This window comes from Schistocerca nitens, chromosome 2 (assembly GCF_023898315.1).
Source record: "Schistocerca nitens isolate TAMUIC-IGC-003100 chromosome 2, iqSchNite1.1, whole genome shotgun sequence".
NCBI lineage: Eukaryota > Metazoa > Arthropoda > Insecta > Orthoptera > Acrididae > Schistocerca > Schistocerca nitens.
In genome coordinates, this window is record NC_064615.1 from 863561972 (window position 1) to 863579286 (window position 17315).

Below are 17315 nucleotides of genomic sequence, written 5' to 3' on the forward strand. Positions count from 1 at the left end.
TGCGACTGCAAAATTTGGAAGTTCATGGTATCTACCTGTATTTACTTTTCATACTACTTCACTGTGCAGGCAACTACGTGTGTAGATGATACTGTATTACAAGGCAGGTTGAACTAACTGCCTCCAGTGATACAGTACATTTGTTACATAAGGCATAGTTATCCTAAATGGTTTCAGGAATAAAATTTGATACTTCATGTTAGTATTTAGTTGAATTGAATTTCCCCATACATGCAAGTTTATATTCATTCATGTAATTGAACGAGAATACTACGAAGTTGTACTTGTGCATGTGATACATAACATATTACAAAAGCATGAAAGACTGACTGTATTCAGTGTTGAATTTATTTCAATACAATTCTTTGCTTGCCTTTTGGCCTATCAGTTTACCTTCCATCTTTTCCTACTACACCAACTATACCTTCCCTACCCAGCAAGGTAGCGCAATAATCTTACAGTTGGGTGGAACAGAGTTCAGTACCAGTGTGAACCTACTGAATTAGATTCTTATTATTTAAGACAAATTCTAGGACTGGGTCTCCCTCCACCCTCCCACTACCCGGTAATTATTACACTAAACTCTCGCTAATACGGCCCTCAGTTGTTCGGCCTCTCAGTAATCTGGCACACTTCCACCTTCTAGTCGTTCAACCTGAAATGACGCTTACAATAATGAAATTTCGTCTGCAACATTGTTGTTCGTAAATTGTAATCTACAACATTCCTGTACACTTTGAAATTGTGGCTTTCCTTATGGATCATTGTCATGGCTTCTAAAAGGAAACACTTTATGCTATACCTCAAGCAGCAACTCGAAACCAGATATAAACTGAATTGAGGTTCTTTGCAGAAAACCATTGTTGCTGGCAACAATGTTGGATGAGCAACTATGTATGACCAAACTTCAGCAGAAAAGAGGTAAGCATAAGCTGGTGAAGAAGGGGACATAGGAGGAGAGAACACGAGGATATCTGAAACTGCTGGTGCTGAAGTTGGAGATGTCTTCCTGGAGTACATTATACAACAATCAGAAACATGGCAGCACCTATGAAATGCTTGCAAAGCCATTGTGTGATAAAGCATACTGCTGTGGCGTATCATCATTGTGACAACTAAAAAGTGGGAAACGTTTCATAGTGAGTGTCGAGTGATAGTAACATGTATGTACACACTCAAGGACTAAGTTTTCTGTGAAAATCAACGTATATTTGGATTTGATAAAATACAATCCCTATGGTGTGTTTATACTAAATTGAAGACACACTCAATAATCCGGCACTTACACTAATCCAGCACCCATATTTGTGAGGAGTGGCCGGTTTAGCAAGTCTCTAGTGTACTCCTTTCACTGTCTCAGCCCCATCTGCCTCACTTCCCCCCCCCCCCCCCGCCTCACTTGCCCCCCCTACCTCACTTGCCCCCCCTGCCTCACTTGTCCCCCCTGCCTCACTTGCCTCCCCCATGCCTCAATTGCCCCCCCCCCATGCCTCACTTGCCCCCCCATGCCTCACTTGCCCCCCCATGCCTCACTTGCCCCCCCATGCCTCACTTGCCCCCCCATGCCTCACTTGCCCCCCCATGCCTCACTTGCCCCCCCATGCCTCACTTGCCCCCCCATGCCTCACTTGCCCCCCCATGCCTCACTTGCCCCCCCATGCCTCACTTGCCCCCCCATGCATCACTTGCCCCCCCCATGCCTCACTTGCCCCCCCCCCCCATGCCTCACTTGCCCCCACCCCCATGCCTCACTTGCCCCCACCCCCATGCCTCACTTGCCCCCACCCCCATGCCTCACTTGCCCCCACCCCCATGCCTCACTTGCCCCCACCCCCATGCCTCACTTGCCCCCACCCCCATGCCTCACTTGCCCCCACCCCCATGCCTCACTTGCCCCCACCCCCATGCCTCACTTGCCCCCACCCCCATGCCTCACTTGCCCCCACCCCCATGCCTCACTTGCCCCCACCCCCATGCCTCACTTGCCCCCACCCCCATGCCTCACTTGCCCCCACCCCCATGCCTCACTTGCCCCCACCCCCATGCCTCACTTGCCCCCACCCCCATGCCTCACTTGCCCCCACCCCCATGCCTCACTTGCCCCCACCCCCATGCCTCACTTGCCCCCACCCCCATGCCTCACTTGCCCCCACCCCCATGCCTCACTTGCCCCCACCCCCATGCCTCACTTGCCCCCACCCCCATGCCTCACTTGCCCCCACCCCCATGCCTCACTTGCCCCCACCCCCATGCCTCACTTGCCCCCACCCCCATGCCTCACTTGCCCCCACCCCCATGCCTCACTTGCCCCCACCCCCATGCCTCACTTGCCCCCACCCCCATGCCTCACTTGCCCCCACCCCCATGCCTCACTTGCCCCCACCCCCATGCCTCACTTGCCCCCACCCCCATGCCTCACTTGCCCCCACCCCCATGCCTCACTTGCCCCCACCCCCATGCCTCACTTGCCCCCACCCCCATGCCTCACTTGCCCCCACCCCCATGCCTCACTTGCCCCCACCCCCATGCCTCACTTGCCCCCACCCCCATGCCTCACTTGCCCCCACCCCCATGCCTCACTTGCCCCCACCCCCATGCCTCACTTGCCCCCCCCCCCGCCTCACTTGCCCCCCCCCCCCGCCTCACTTGCCCCCCCCCCCCCCGCCTCACTTGCCCCCCCGCCTCACTTGCCCCCCCGCCTCACTTGCCCCCCCGCCTCTCTTGCCCCCCCCCCCGCCTCACTTGGCCCCCCCGCCTCACTTGGCCCCCCCGCCTCACTTCGCCCCCCCGCCTCACTTGCCCCCCATGCCTCACTTGCCCCCTCATGCCTCACTTGCCCCCACCCCCATGCCTCACTTGCCCCCACCCCCATGCCTCACTTGCCCCCACCCCCATGCCTCACTTGCCCCCACCCCCATGCCTCACTTGCCCCCACCCCCATGCCTCACTTGCCCCCACCCCACCTCACTTGCCCCCACCCCGCCTCACTTGCCCCCACCCCGCCTCACTTGCCCCCCCCCCCGCCTCTCTTGCCCCCCACCCGCCTCACTTGCCCCCCCCCCGCCTCACTTGCCCCCCCCGCCTCACTTGCCCCTCCCCCCGCCTCACTTGCCCCCCCCCCCCGCCTCACTTGCCCCCCCCCGCCTCACTTGCCCCCCCGCCTCACTTGCCCCCCGCCTCACTTGCCCCCCCCCGCCTCACTTGGCCCCCCGCCTCACTTGCCCCCCCCCCGCCTCACTTGCCCACCCCCGCCTCACTTGCCCCCCCGCCTCACTTGCCCCCCATGCCTCACTTGCCCCCACCCCCATGCCTCACTTGCCCCCACCCCCATGCCTCACTTGCCCCCACCCCCATGCCTCACTTGCCCCCACCCCCATGCCTCACTTGCCCCCACCCCCATGCCTCACTTGCCCCCACCCCCATGCCTCACTTGCCCCCACCCCCATGCCTCACTTGCCCCCACCCCCATGCCTCACTTGCCCCCACCCCCATGCCTCACTTGCCCCCACCCCCATGCCTCACTTGCCCCCACCCCCTACCTCACTTGCCCCCCCTGCCTCACTTGCCCCCCCCCTGCCTCACTTGCCCCCCCTGCCTCACTTGCCCTCCCTGCCTCACCTGCCCACCCACCTCACTTGCCCCTGCCCCCCCCGCCTCACTTGCCCCCCCCTCCCCCGCCTCACTTGCCCCCCCGCCTCACTTGCCCACCTGCCCCACTTGCCCCCCCCCCTCCCCGCCCCAGGAGCTTTGAACAGGCACAAGAAATTTTGGCTCCAGGAGTGTCAGTGACCAAAATGTGATGGCGGTTGAACGGTACTGAATTTGGGCTGTAAATTTGATCTTTGGCTTTAATGGTATCATTGCAGTAACTATGCAGTGGACTGTCAAAGTGTCAAAGAGGATGGAATGCCATGCGATGTCAAGGTTGCCGATCTATGATGGTCACGGTGGACTACGTGGCCGTGTGCAGCTCGATGTATGGGTTGTTGATGGCTACTGTGGGGAAGCACAGATTGAACATAGAATATAACCAATAACAGCTCCACCCTTTCATTCATGTCCAAAGTATCCATTAAGTGTGCAGTTGGTATTCATTTTGAGTGCTGCATGGCACACTTCAGCCATATGTCCAGATTTCCCACAAGAGGTGGTCTAAGTGCGCTAGTAGCGGCACTGGTGTATATTGGCTAATAAAACACTGGCTGCATGAAGGGAGCTGTTGAGGGCAGCGTCTGGCCTTTGAGTTTTCGCCTGCGTTTTGTAAATCCAACCTGGATGGGAGATGTGACAGCCTGTTTGGTGGCGAACACTTGTGATGTGTTTTGCAAAAGGTGGGGGGGGGGGGGGGTGATGATCTGAGAGACTGTTCAAGAGGTTCCTTTATCAAAAGGGTCCTTCAATTTAATGAGTTTATGCTTAGTCCTACATTGAGGGCATGCATGAGAATCATCTCTCAGACCAATGAAGTTGCTTATGATTATGTACATTGAGTGTTACTACACTGAAAACTGTTAAGTTTATGCCAGCTAAAAAACTTGTCACAGTCTGCTGTCACATGCACTGGGCTTCAAGCTGTAATAGGGCAGAGTGTGAGGTTCCACTTCCAGCTTAAGTTGTTGCAGGTGGTGGTAAATGTCTGGGCCCATGTATCCCAGAAAGAAGGCATGCTGCAGCATATCACCTGTGATGCTGTGGGGTAAGAAGTGCTGTTCCGTGTGTGCGAAATTGTTCGCCTGTGGCTGAGTTGTCTTGTTGAACTTCTGGAACAGCGGAGGCACTGCCGAGGAGCCTTTGACCATGGAGTCGATCTATGAAAGGCAGTTGGAGAGCTCTGGAGGCAATGTGGAGATGACCACCAGCAGCTCAGTCAGGAGTTCATGGGGGCACTGCATCTGCTGGAGAAGCATCAACACATGGGTAGAGACATCCATCCTGCTAGAAGCATGACAGTAAGTGTACGTAGAAGTGAAAGAACATATGCCAAAACACTACCTTCCTGGGTTAGAGAACACACAGGCACTGACTGGTGGAAAAATCCCTCAGACCAACTGATGAGTTCGTCGAATGCAGTGCAGGAAATATGTCAGGGTATAAAATGAGTACGATGTTTGGTTGTTTTGAACACAATAAGTGAAAACAAGTCTCTTCTTGAATATTGGAAGAACAATAATAAAGTCTGCAGGCTGAAGGCCAGAAAATGTAACATTAAATTGAAAGTTCCAAAATCCAGTGCCATACACTAAGCATGCCACAGTCAAAGTCCAGAAGGGGCGTATTGTCGATGCAAAAATAAAGACAAACATTACATAATCCAGTTGCTGATAATGCTGTTGGATGCCTTATCTCTTTGGTGTACATGACACGAATTGTGTAGGTCCATAGCTGGCAGCTCCTGGAGGTGAAGATCGACATGGATGGTGGTGTAATTGTAGCAGTGGGTCCAGAATGAGGTCATGATTGTGGGAATGCTTTCACAATCAGCACATGATTCAGGAAACTCACTTGGAGCAAATTCCTGGAGCATAGCCAGGACACTGTGTAAATACAATGTGGATGCCAGGGTACTGTAGGTATTACTTTCAGTCACTTGACCTGCGGAAGAGAAAATGTCTGCAGGGCAGTGATCTCTGGTAGCACTTGTATTGCTGCCTCGTGGCCACTCCTTTTCTGTCATCTGAAGAGCATTCCCCTGCAAGGTGTAACCTGTCTGTGTTGTTGGTGGCTGGCTGAGCAGGTACAAGGCCTTGACAGCAATTTTAATTTGCAGAAAACTGGTCACTTAATTGTTGCTTTAAAAAAAAAAAAACTCTACCAGGTAGTATGTATGTGAGGGCATATTGGGTGAACAACTCGTGTGACAATCAGATCTACTTCTAGATTTGGGTTTCCTTTGCTTTCTATAAAATAATTAGGAAAGTATTAGGATGAATCCAATATAAAAACCATTGCTAGTGCCTTCCCTGTCCTTCCGAGTGTAATGCTTGGCCTGTGATGATTTCATTATTGGCAAGATGTTATCTATAAGTATCCTACACTCCTTCAGTGAACGTTTATTGTGTAAGCTAATGTGACATATTGTAATATGTATACAAAACTTTTTGTTCCAGGCTGCAAAAACCAGCATTACAGCAAAGGAAAAAGCTCGTATGAAGGCTGCATCAGGATCTAAAAGTATTTCCTCATTCTTTAAGAAGAAATAAAGTGGTGAATAAATGAATGAAACTGTTGTCAACTTGTATGTGTTCCTATAATTGAATTTTTTTCAAGTGGGACAGTTCCCTTTTATATTCACCAGTTTTTACTGTAAGTACTTCTTTCTTGTGCAAAAAATTGCTGAGAAGAAGAAATAGTTTTAAGCACTTTTGTGTGGCAGTGACTAGTACCTGCTCTGTATGTGCATGTGTGTACATGTGTACGAGAGAGAGAGAGAATATGTGTTCAAAGCATTTTAAATTGTGCACAATAAGTTTGGTAGATGGACAGAATCGAATCCTTGTTTTATTATTAGTTATTGTAATATAAAAAAAATTTGGTCTCACTGAATTATAGAACTGACGGTTTTCATGATCTAAAGAGCAGATCTGTACACATATTTTGATTGTAGCACCTAAACTCATTGTTTTGTGGAAACACATTTATTGTTTTTGTTATACCTTAGAAAGTGAAGAATTTGTTCTTTTGGTCTTAAATATAAGCTTTGTGTTATCTATTGACTTATGTGGGACAACTACTTAAAACACTTGCATTAATTTTCCAAAAATCACTACATGAAAAATGTGGTAAAAGTTGTTAAAATGTCATATAAAACTCTGTAAATACCTTACCAGCTGGTGGTGGGTTGATACTGGTGAATTTTGTGTGAGTCTTTGAATAAGCACAACACTGAAAACTGGATGATTGTTGTGAAATTGACAAAACATTTGAATTTATTACTCTATTTGTTGGTAGCTGTAATTGTATTACATACACCATGATTTTTTAATATATAAAAGAAATGAATAACTGGAAGAGACCAGGTAATTGAGATCACATTTCGGTTTTGTAATAGCTGTGTAACGGGGAAGGTCAATTTTTATGCAGTGACTTGGAAATTCAAAGAATCTCTGCCATGTTTAAGATATATTTATTTGCATCTTTTCAGAAGCTTGCCATAATATCTGTTAAAACTGATTTGTAAAACATATTTTTCCTGTAGTACCATATTTTGCAGTCTAATTGGAACAGTCACAAAGTCTGGGTTACAAATGTGTGCAATGGTTGTGCAATGGTAGATGTCCTCTGGCGGTACATAAATTTGGAAGCTTTTCAAGTAAGTTAACCGGAGGATAACAGTACCTGATGGGGATCGAGCCCATTCAGAAAAAAATGTAGCTATTCAAGGTTTTAAACTTAACTGAAAATATTTGTTATTGAAACATGCAATGTAAAAGGAATGAGATTTTCAAGTGGCTGTGTGCTGTAGACACCAGAATGTTTCCTTTCAAAAGTAATAGGCAATGTTTCGTATATTTTCAAAGTATGAGTTGTCATGAAACGTGTGTACAATATGACTGACACCATGTGTCACCATTTTCTTCATATACTTCTATTCTGTAAGTTATACAGCCAAAAAAATCAGTGATTTGTGTTTCATGTCTGTGCAGCTGACTTGTGGTCGCTTACAAAGAGCCGTTAGGTAAATGGGGGACCTTCGGAGGTAAATGCCTGACACCGAACCCTTTAAAATCTGGGAAGTTTGTTTATGTGTTGTTTATTCAATAGAAAATATGCATCTACATAACATGCTGTATTGTGATATTTTTATGTCCAGTATAGATACACTTCCTTATCTTCGCCTCAGATGATAGCTATCACACATCGGTGTGGTGACCATTACTTTATCTAGTCATGCAGTGTTGCATGTAATGTAATACTGTTGACTGACTGATACCACTTCATATGGGGTTCATACAGCATCTGATCAGCATCAATAAGTCGAGAATAACAAACTGGTACAGTTTGCGTAAACTGCATACACCAATCATCCCTGTTTTAATACCTAAGGAATCAGGCAGCAGGTGAAGCAACAGTCTGTTGATTGACTATTGCTCTATAGGACAATAGAAACCTGCTGTTAATGATAGTTTTTTTAAAAATGTGTGTGTGTGTGTTCCATTAATTACATTCATAATTAACTGCACATACTGACTTTTGAAAAACCCATGTGATACTTGACCTCTTTGCCCCAGCATAAAGTATTTGTATTTGGTACGTACTGTTTCTTTAGAAAACTGATTGTCTTTGTTTTGTTGTGAACTGCATGACTTGACAGTGATAAATTGGCATAATTGTACTAGAAAAGTTACATTTCATGTCTGATGATGCAGACAGATATTTTCATAGAATTTGGTACAGATGTATGTAATAAGTTACAAGCATGGATAATCATAAAAGTACTAGTAATTACATCTTAACCTCGTTTCTGCTCAAGTGTAGGCAATATGCATTTTTTTAATGTTTTTAATCTGAGTTATGAAGGTAAAATGAATTATTAGGCACCTTACATTAAATTATTATTGGAGGCCACTTAGGTCTTTTCAATGTTGTGTCCACTATCTGATGTACAGTTGTAAGAGGTGAAGTGCATTTTTCACTCTATAAATGCGAACATTTATAGAATAGTGTTATCTCATTATGTCAGTAAATTTCTGTATTTACATTTAAGCCATTGTCCTCAAACCTCCAACATTAGTTTTTATAAAATGGAAAAAAATGCTATTTGGTTTTTGGACTGTGCTTGGTTTTGGACTGTGCTACTTGTGCAGGGCTTTAATGGGATTAAGATATTGTTGATCTGAATTACTACTACCTGCATTTAGAAGAATAATTCATCATGTTTCATAGGTGCCCAATATTTTATCTGCACAGTTCATTTTTTAAATGGTTTCTGACTTGGAGCGGTCAGTATAAATACAGCTGCATAGTATGGGAGAGAAATAAGCATAATGTATTTGTGTATAGTAAATGCATGGAATAAGAACACTATTATATTTTGAAGCTTTGGTACTAAATGGAGAAAGGGATAATTGAACTTGGTACGACTAAATTAAATTATGACTTAAAGGTAAACATTCATTTAATCTGATTTCAGTTTTACACCAAAATAAAAACTTCTAGTTCAGGAATAAGAACAATATATATAAACTGCATTTGATAAATGGATGTGTGAGAAAATTTGTGCTATGAAAACTTTTCCAATATGCATGAAGTGTGGTGCTTGGGACTTGAGAGATGTATTCCAAGAGAAGTGATAAGTTCGTATGAGATTAGTAGGGGAAATGAAATATTTTAGAAATAAAGAACACCACTCACTGAAATCAGAAGCGTTGAACCTTTGATAGGTGCATGTGAAAAAAAGACATAACTCCTTCTTGAGCTAGAGCATGCACGCAGCATGCGCCCTGCGTTATCTACGTCTTGGGCACAGCTGTGTTTGTGTGTACTGTAGCTTGAGAAAGTATTTACTCTGAAAGGTTTTCTGTCCTTTTTTGTGTGCACCTGTTGACAACTTATCACTTCTGGTTTTCAGTAAGTGGTCTCCTTTAATCCTAAAGTGTTTACATGCTACCAAAACTTACCTGCTATACATGAAGGTAGAAGAATGTATCAGACTTAACAGTTTTTTAAAAGGGTGGTGAAAAAATTCTGAAGGAAAAATCCACCTATCATACAGATAGATTTGGAAAACTGATGGAAGAATAAAGATGCTCATGGTTGGTGCTCCTAGAAAGGCAAGTGGCAAATATTCTCATGGAAACATGCTACCACATTATTTCATGTAAATAAAATACTGCAAAGTGGCAGAGGTGAAACGTGCAGCAACAAGAGAATGATTTACTGAAAAATAAGTGGTCAGGTACCAGTATAGATACAGTGATTAATATTCCATTCACAGATAGTCTGTTGTGAGCAGGACAGAATCATGAAAAACATTACAATTTTTTTTTGTTCAACCTGTAATGCAGAAAACAATTAGAGAACTGTGTTGAGGGTATCTATTACAGTTCTCAATTGCATCCTTCAGGAATATTAATGCTTTATATTTGACTGATTTTTAGCCATTGGAACAATGTCTTGCTTAAGAAGAAAACGTACTCTTTGTCTGCCATTATGATATGACATTGAAGGTTGAAGTCAGCTGATTATATTCAAACTCAGGCTTATGAAAGCAGTGATACTGACAAATTTTTAGTGATGTAATTAGAAAGTGAAGACAGAAAAGAATTTAATGGTTGATAAGTTGATATGAAACTGCTGACATCTTCCGAAAATAGTTTTGTTATCTGAAATCTTATGCGCATAAGCCTTCCAGTATTTGAGTTTGTGACTGTGATTGGAAAGGAGAAAGATGAGAAGATTATTTGGTTCCAGTAATAAGACTTAATGGAAGGAATTTATTGCTTGAAATCTGGAATCTGGTAATCAGTTGGGGAACCTGATTTAGAAATACAAAGATAGAAGCTCCAGACATGAGTACCAACAGATGAAGTGGGCTATACTTTCAAGTTGTTACATACAGAGTAAACAATGCTAAAAGGAAAAAAAAAAAATATCTGATTTTCATAATGCGCCATCATGCTGCATTATGGTACCCCCCTAATTTATAACCAGTTTGTCTTAGAATTTGACCATCAGCAGGTATACAAAAATTGATATTAGCAGCACTTCATTTGGACATACATGGTATTTATCAAATGACTTGAGGTCTTAATGTCACGTTCTCTGTGCCATAGTTCCCCCCCTAGCATTGTTATTTTCCTACTATTATTACTATTTTACAGAATTGAGACAAATGTGTAAGAATCTTTTAGGTAGCAGCTTTTAAGAGACGTGGTAAATAATTATTCGTAGTGGTAACAATAAATTTCCATGATTGTACAATAATTACTCTTAAAAGAACAGCATATCCTTGAAGCCAAAGTGTGATGTAGAGAACAGTGACACTGTAAGAGCAGTTCTTTAACTACTTTTCTCATACTCTTGTTCAGTACCACCAAGTATCTTTAGAAATGGGCACATTTATGGTACCATATATATATGTGAGTGTGTCACATGCACGCTCCACTTTATGCCCTATTTTCCTTTATTGTTCATTTCCCAGTAGATTTCATTCACTTTCTCCCATCTTGTGCGTTTCTCCCAGCTTATTCGTGCAAATTTTGGCAATTTTCTTTCCATCATCACTCTGCTGTGTACTATCAGAACTGCATAATACAATACAAATATGGTAATGAGATTGTGTAATTGGTAGGTAGCAGTGGAGAAGGTTAATGACAAATGAGCCTACTAAAAGTAGTATGGACCCTCTTTTTTTTTTTAAGTGATTGTGGCTCTCAACACTGTTCATGTGATTTTGTGGGCTCAGTAAAGTATGTAATGGTTTGATGAAACTGTGTTGCGTATCTTATATCTTTTTGACAAATTCAGGACTTTTTAAAAAGTAAAACTATTTTCATAAGGCCATACCTTCTATACGAACGAAGAAAAAAAAAGTTGTGGCTAGTTGACTTGTACTTATGGCTACAAAAGAAACATCTATTTTTGTAAGGGTATTTCTTTTACATGCATGTACATAGAACCTTGGGATGCTTCTTACAATTGTGTGTAAGATTAAAGCTTATATTTAGATTTCGAAAATTTTCTGTACGCTGCGCCCCCCCCCCCCTCCCCCTCCACCAGGTATATTACAATGTTTCTGTAGTAACTGCATTCATTGCTGTTGTTACATCAAAATTGTTGCAAGAGGAACACCACCCCAGCCACACATTGAGAAACCAGGCAACCTAGGACACCAGTTGTATAATGCAAGTCCCATACACCCCTTATGCTGTGGGAGGTACAGCACCTCACTCTCAACGTAAATTACACTGCACTGTTGTAGCTGAATTGCACCTATTGAAATGGAGAACACAAAACGGCTTTCATTGCTGAGTCATCAATATCTTGACTTGACACACATTGGATAACAAAAAGTAAACAAGCTAGTCACTGTGCTAGGGAGACTCTAAGGGGTGGTCACATGAACTGGAACATACAAAATGAAGCCAAGATTTGATGCGTAATTTATAGAAACCCAAGTTTCTATCATCATTCATGTAGGAAATATAGTCTTGTGAAAGCAGATGTAATCTTTTTGAAACACCTCATATTGTAGCTGCATGCATGTTCCATCATTCCTTCCCAGTTAAAGAGGCAGGCTAAAAAAATATTTGTTTGCTAATAATAAGCCTCTTCAGTGAGAAGTTCAAAATATTTTTTTATGTTAAGTTGAGATGTCGATCAATTTGAAGTTACAGTCAAACTAAAACTGGAGATGATGCCTGTGTTTTTAAAGTAGTCGGAGCAGTTAGTAGAGTAGACAGACAATCACAGTATTTGCTTATACAACATTATAGCTTTAAATATTTTGTTAGATAATGTGCAAAACCTGTTTTTCATATTAGTATACAGGTGCCTAACAGTTCTTTGAGATCACAGATAAACATACACACCAAACAAGTTGTATTGTATCATATTTAATCCATGTAAGGGCCTTTCGATTCGGAGATAATGAAAGGAAATTGTGTATCTGTGGGAAATGATAGTCTGAGATGATTCCACAGTTTGGCTTTATGGAAGCACTGTTATTTGTAGAATCCAAAATGGGCTTAAGAAACTGGAAAAAAATTGTTGATTTTTTTCTACCCTCCTTATTATTAATCAGAAACTGAGTTAATTTCCATCCAGATAAAATGATGTCCTCACCTGTAACCCATTCACCTTTCTAAACACCCATGACTTCCTACTGTGTCCTTCAATGTATGAGTTTTACTAAAATATATTTGATGTGCAACAATGTGAACCTATTAACTGGAATAACACCGGTAGTAGTTTATTTGTAATAAATATGGATACAATAATATTGATATAGAAGGCAATTAATTAAAGAAGTCCAAATCATGAAAGAATTACAGTGGCCTATACCAGTTTCTTTGCTACATTAATTATGTCCTGCAACATGTGTATATATGGAATGATTTATAAGCACAGTAAAGAAAACATTCAGTCTGTTGTACATATCTTGGTATGCTAAATGGTGGAAACCGGGGTGGGGGAAGCTGTCCAAAGTATATTGTTCAGGCAGACGAGCTCAATGCACTAGAGAGAAAATGCTTTGTAGTTTATTTCTGAGAGTGGTGGCGTAATGGTTACGGCACTGGACTTGAATTTGGGAAGGATGGGACTCAAATCCTTGTCCAACCCAGGTTTAGGTTATCTTTTGTTTCCTAAAAATGCTTGAACGAATGTTACAATGGCTTCTTAGAAAATGGTGTAGTTTGTTTCCTTTGCCTAATTGAATCTTATGGATCATAACTGAAGGCATTGTCATCAGTGAAAAATGAAACCTTAATCACTTTTCATTTTTTAATTTGTTGCTTAATAAGGGTTAAAATATGCCTCATAATACTATTCGGAAATGATTTAATGAAATTTTATGATAATAATGCAGAGCAAATAAAATGAAGGAAAGCTTTCTTTATGATCTTGGCTCTACAGTCAGGGAGTGGTTTTAAAACTATTCACATGGTGGCACATCGTTAGAGCACCATAATGTCTCTTACTTTACTTCTGTCATGAAACCTGTTTGTATTGACAACATTTAAAGTGTCTAATAAGTTAAAACCATGTGCTGAAGCAGTGCTTCTTCTGTACAATGCTCATACTTGTTGTAAGCATTGCCAGTGAAAGGTAAGGATTCATTTCTGAGTACCCTTCCAACGTGTACCTTTACTGTCACAGGAAATTTCACAAATATGCTGTGCTCCTTAATGAAACATACTGCTTGAGAAAAAGTGGTGTTTGTTTTGAAAATGGAGGTGTTCAGATCACTGTGAGATCAAGTCAACACAAGACCTACTGTGTCTCTCTCTCACTCACACTGTCCCTGTTTCTGTCTCTTGAGATATTTACAAAAATGATACCTTGTAAAGGATTCAGACATTTCTTTCTCCATCCTTTTCCAGCTGAGATTATAACCTTCTTCTCTTTGCTGTGTAACCCTTTTAATTCCCAATAATATATTTAAAAAATCAAAATTTTGATAAAATTGACCTTTATCATCATAGTAGAAAATGAACGTAAGAAGAAATGGGCGAAAAGTAAACAATCAGTTGTTCGAGCTGGTGGTTTCACTTTGGCACCACTGCGACACACAGTTTTCTAATATCCATCATTTCATTAGGTACATTTGAAAGCAATTTTGCAGTTGTGCTGGACACAATCCTACATCTTGAAACTTCCATCAACTCATAGTGCCTAAAACTACTTGTTGTCCTACATAACAAGCAAAAACGGTCCAAAATTCAATAAATTTGTATGAAAAGTACATAATGCTGCATTGTTTAATTTTGAAATTACTCTTAAAAGCAGTACTACAAATCAAATTTACATTACAATAACTTAAATTGTGCTTACTTCCACTCTCAATGATTTCGATAAAATCACAAAAAAGGAAAAAATCACACATCATATTCTCCTACAATCGTGCAGCACAGTCTCTGTACTGACTGTTGTTTGTATGCTACAAGTGACTGCTACGGTGTGCTACATTCTTAGAAGTACCTCAACATGCCACTAATATGTCACTGTCTTGTAATAGCATGGAAACTTTATCCAAAAGGTATTTATACTTCAAAACAACATTTAAAATGGTGGTTTCATACAAAACCACTAATACTCAAAGGGTTAAATGCATGTAATGAAGTGGATATGGGAATTAGTGACATGAATGTTACTGTAGTAATTTGTGCTATTAAAAGTGTGGAAATCAATGAATGGTTGAATGAACCCTTTAATGATTGTGATTTTTTTAGAATATCAGGAGATGAGTGTTGCAGCAAATTAATGATTTCAAGACAGGGACACACAAATTTGCAGACATTAAATTTGATTAAAAAGAAGATGAATGTCATGAATGAGGAACAGAGATATTTCAGTTGAAGAGACTAAGGAACAAGTCAGAATGTTCTATGAAGTATTATAGCTTTACTTGTGTCATTAAAAAATATGTGATGTCGTCACTATGCTTGTAAAGGGCTGATGTAATGGCTCGTACTACAATATATGCTTTATGTGTTCAAAAAACTGACTCCACAAGCATAAGAAACTGGAAAGCATAAAAGAAGAGCTGCTTCCTCTGACTGTCCATACTGTTGATTATAAACTAAACTTATAATGGGCATGGCCTTGTGATTTTGAACATATAATCAAGCATAGCCATTTTCGTGCTGCAGTATACCTTTTATTTAAAAATGTTGTTATAACTCCCACTGACTACTTCTGAAATCAGTGCGGGTCCACATTTTGCTTTGTTGCAGTTAAGAGAGACTTTTTGACTTCTGCAGATATTTACTTCCATCCACATCAACTCAGTTTTTGGCTTATTATGGCCTATCTTATTCCATTTAGTACATGCGTAAATGTTTACACCAGTCACACTTTTCACTTCTGGTTTGAAGATAAAAGGTTCCAGCTGTCTCTTCGTTGAACCAGCTGCGTGGAAAGTCCCAAGTATTTTAAAATTGATATTTGTTGGCAATTATTGTATTCTGTTTATTTATCTATTTTTCTTATAAACAGAGTGAAAATTGTTGTTTAAATATGGAATGTGTACAGTTTTAACTGAGTCCAGTGTGTGTACCTGAGAAAATAAAAATCATAAGCATTTCATCATAATCATGACAGTAGAAAGCAAATTGCTGTTCTCTAAGATTCAGCAAGCCACTCTTATATTAATACAGTGGCTACTATTTGATAAATACTCAAAAGTGTTTAAGTTTAAAGATGTTTATACTGTCACTATTCAGAGTGATACATTCGTAACTCTGATATCTATAACAAGATTTCAAAACTCTGTGCAGTTGCAGGAGACATGATTGTGCTTCTTTGAATTCATCTGAGTTGCAAATATAATGACAGTACCTAAGCCTTAATTATTGTGTGTCATTTTAATACATTAAATATGATGGTAATAATGATGACAAAGTGGGTGATTGCAGTATGTGTGTGTGTGTGTGTGTGTGTGTGTGTGTGAGAGAGAGAGAGAGAGAGAGAGAGAGAGAGAGAGAGAGAGAGAGAGAGAGAGAGAGAGTGAGAGAGAGTCTTATGTTTTAGCATTAAAGTGAAAAAAAAAATACAGAACTAAATTGTGTGAATGTATCATCAAAAATTTTAATATTACATTGTTTTTGGTCTAAAAATAATGCCTTAAAAGGTAACTGTTGATAATTTTGTGTAAAAGAGTACATTTTTTGACTGAGGTATTTAATGTCATTCACTGGTAGCAGTGTTACTTTTTGTTAACAATAACATCATGTTTGTGAGTTTTTAAAAATGACTAATAATAACAGAATCTTTTATTCAAATGACTGGTTTTATTAATTCCTTGTACTTGCCTATATGGTCTGTTGTTTAACTTTTATGCTCATAATTCCATGTCACTTGTTCATTACTACATAACTAATTTAATTAAATATTTACCACTGAATAGTAAGAATGTTGATGTTTCTTTATATATTATTGATATGATAACAGGATTTCTGTGTGTGTGTGTGTGTGTGGGGGGGGGGGGGGGTGTATCATTCCTGGGCTAGGCTGAAGGTGCGATTCATTTCAAAATATTGTTAACATTGATTGAAAAATCCAAAGGTCTGAGAGTCAATTCTCAATAAATGCTAGGATTTTCTTTAAAGCTTATCACTTCATTTACCTCTGGAAATGATGTATTAAAGATAAAAGTACAAAGTTTGCTCTGTGGTTTTGAGTCTCTTGTAAACCTCTATTATGACAATGTGTAGTAAAGCACTGTGATGTACGAACCAACCTTCACAGCTGAGGAAAGTCCTACCTTCATTTATTATTTTTTATACGCTGGTAGCACTAATATATTACATGTCAATCAGATGTCTAGTAAAAAAATTATGTTTAGTGTAAAATTATTTAATAAACAGTGAGTCCACAGTAAGAAGTGTTTCTTGTGTGCTTTGCCAAGCCATTCCATGTATGCAGAATTATGAAGAACTTCAACTCAGAAGTTGCAGCCAAAGGTTATTTTATTGTCCATATTGCTCACTTCTTGTGATACAAGAATTATTATTAACAAATTAAGGTTCTATAGATGTAATCTGGGTAAAAGAAAAGATTAAAAGAAACTGGTTGAATTTTGTGTAAATTAATTTTGTTTCTAATGGAAGTAAAACGTGTAGCAGAGGGTACTTCCCATTGTACCAAATATTAAT

The 17315-nt window shown here is 41.1% G+C and overlaps 1 protein-coding gene across 2 annotated transcripts in view; it reads left to right on the top strand.

Annotated features, from left to right (window-relative positions):
* Nucleotides 1-16177, top strand: part of LOC126237135 (ribonuclease H2 subunit B) — a 35953-nt gene extending 19776 nt beyond the window's left edge. For both annotated transcript variants that reach the window (XM_049946961.1, XM_049946962.1), the window contains exon 7: nucleotides 6108-16177. In XM_049946961.1, the coding sequence (XP_049802918.1) occupies nucleotides 6108-6200 (93 nt within the window). In that variant the 3' untranslated portion in view covers nucleotides 6201-16177. The remainder of the gene's footprint in view (nucleotides 1-6107) is intronic.
* The last annotated feature ends 1138 nt before the right edge of the window (nucleotides 16178-17315 follow it).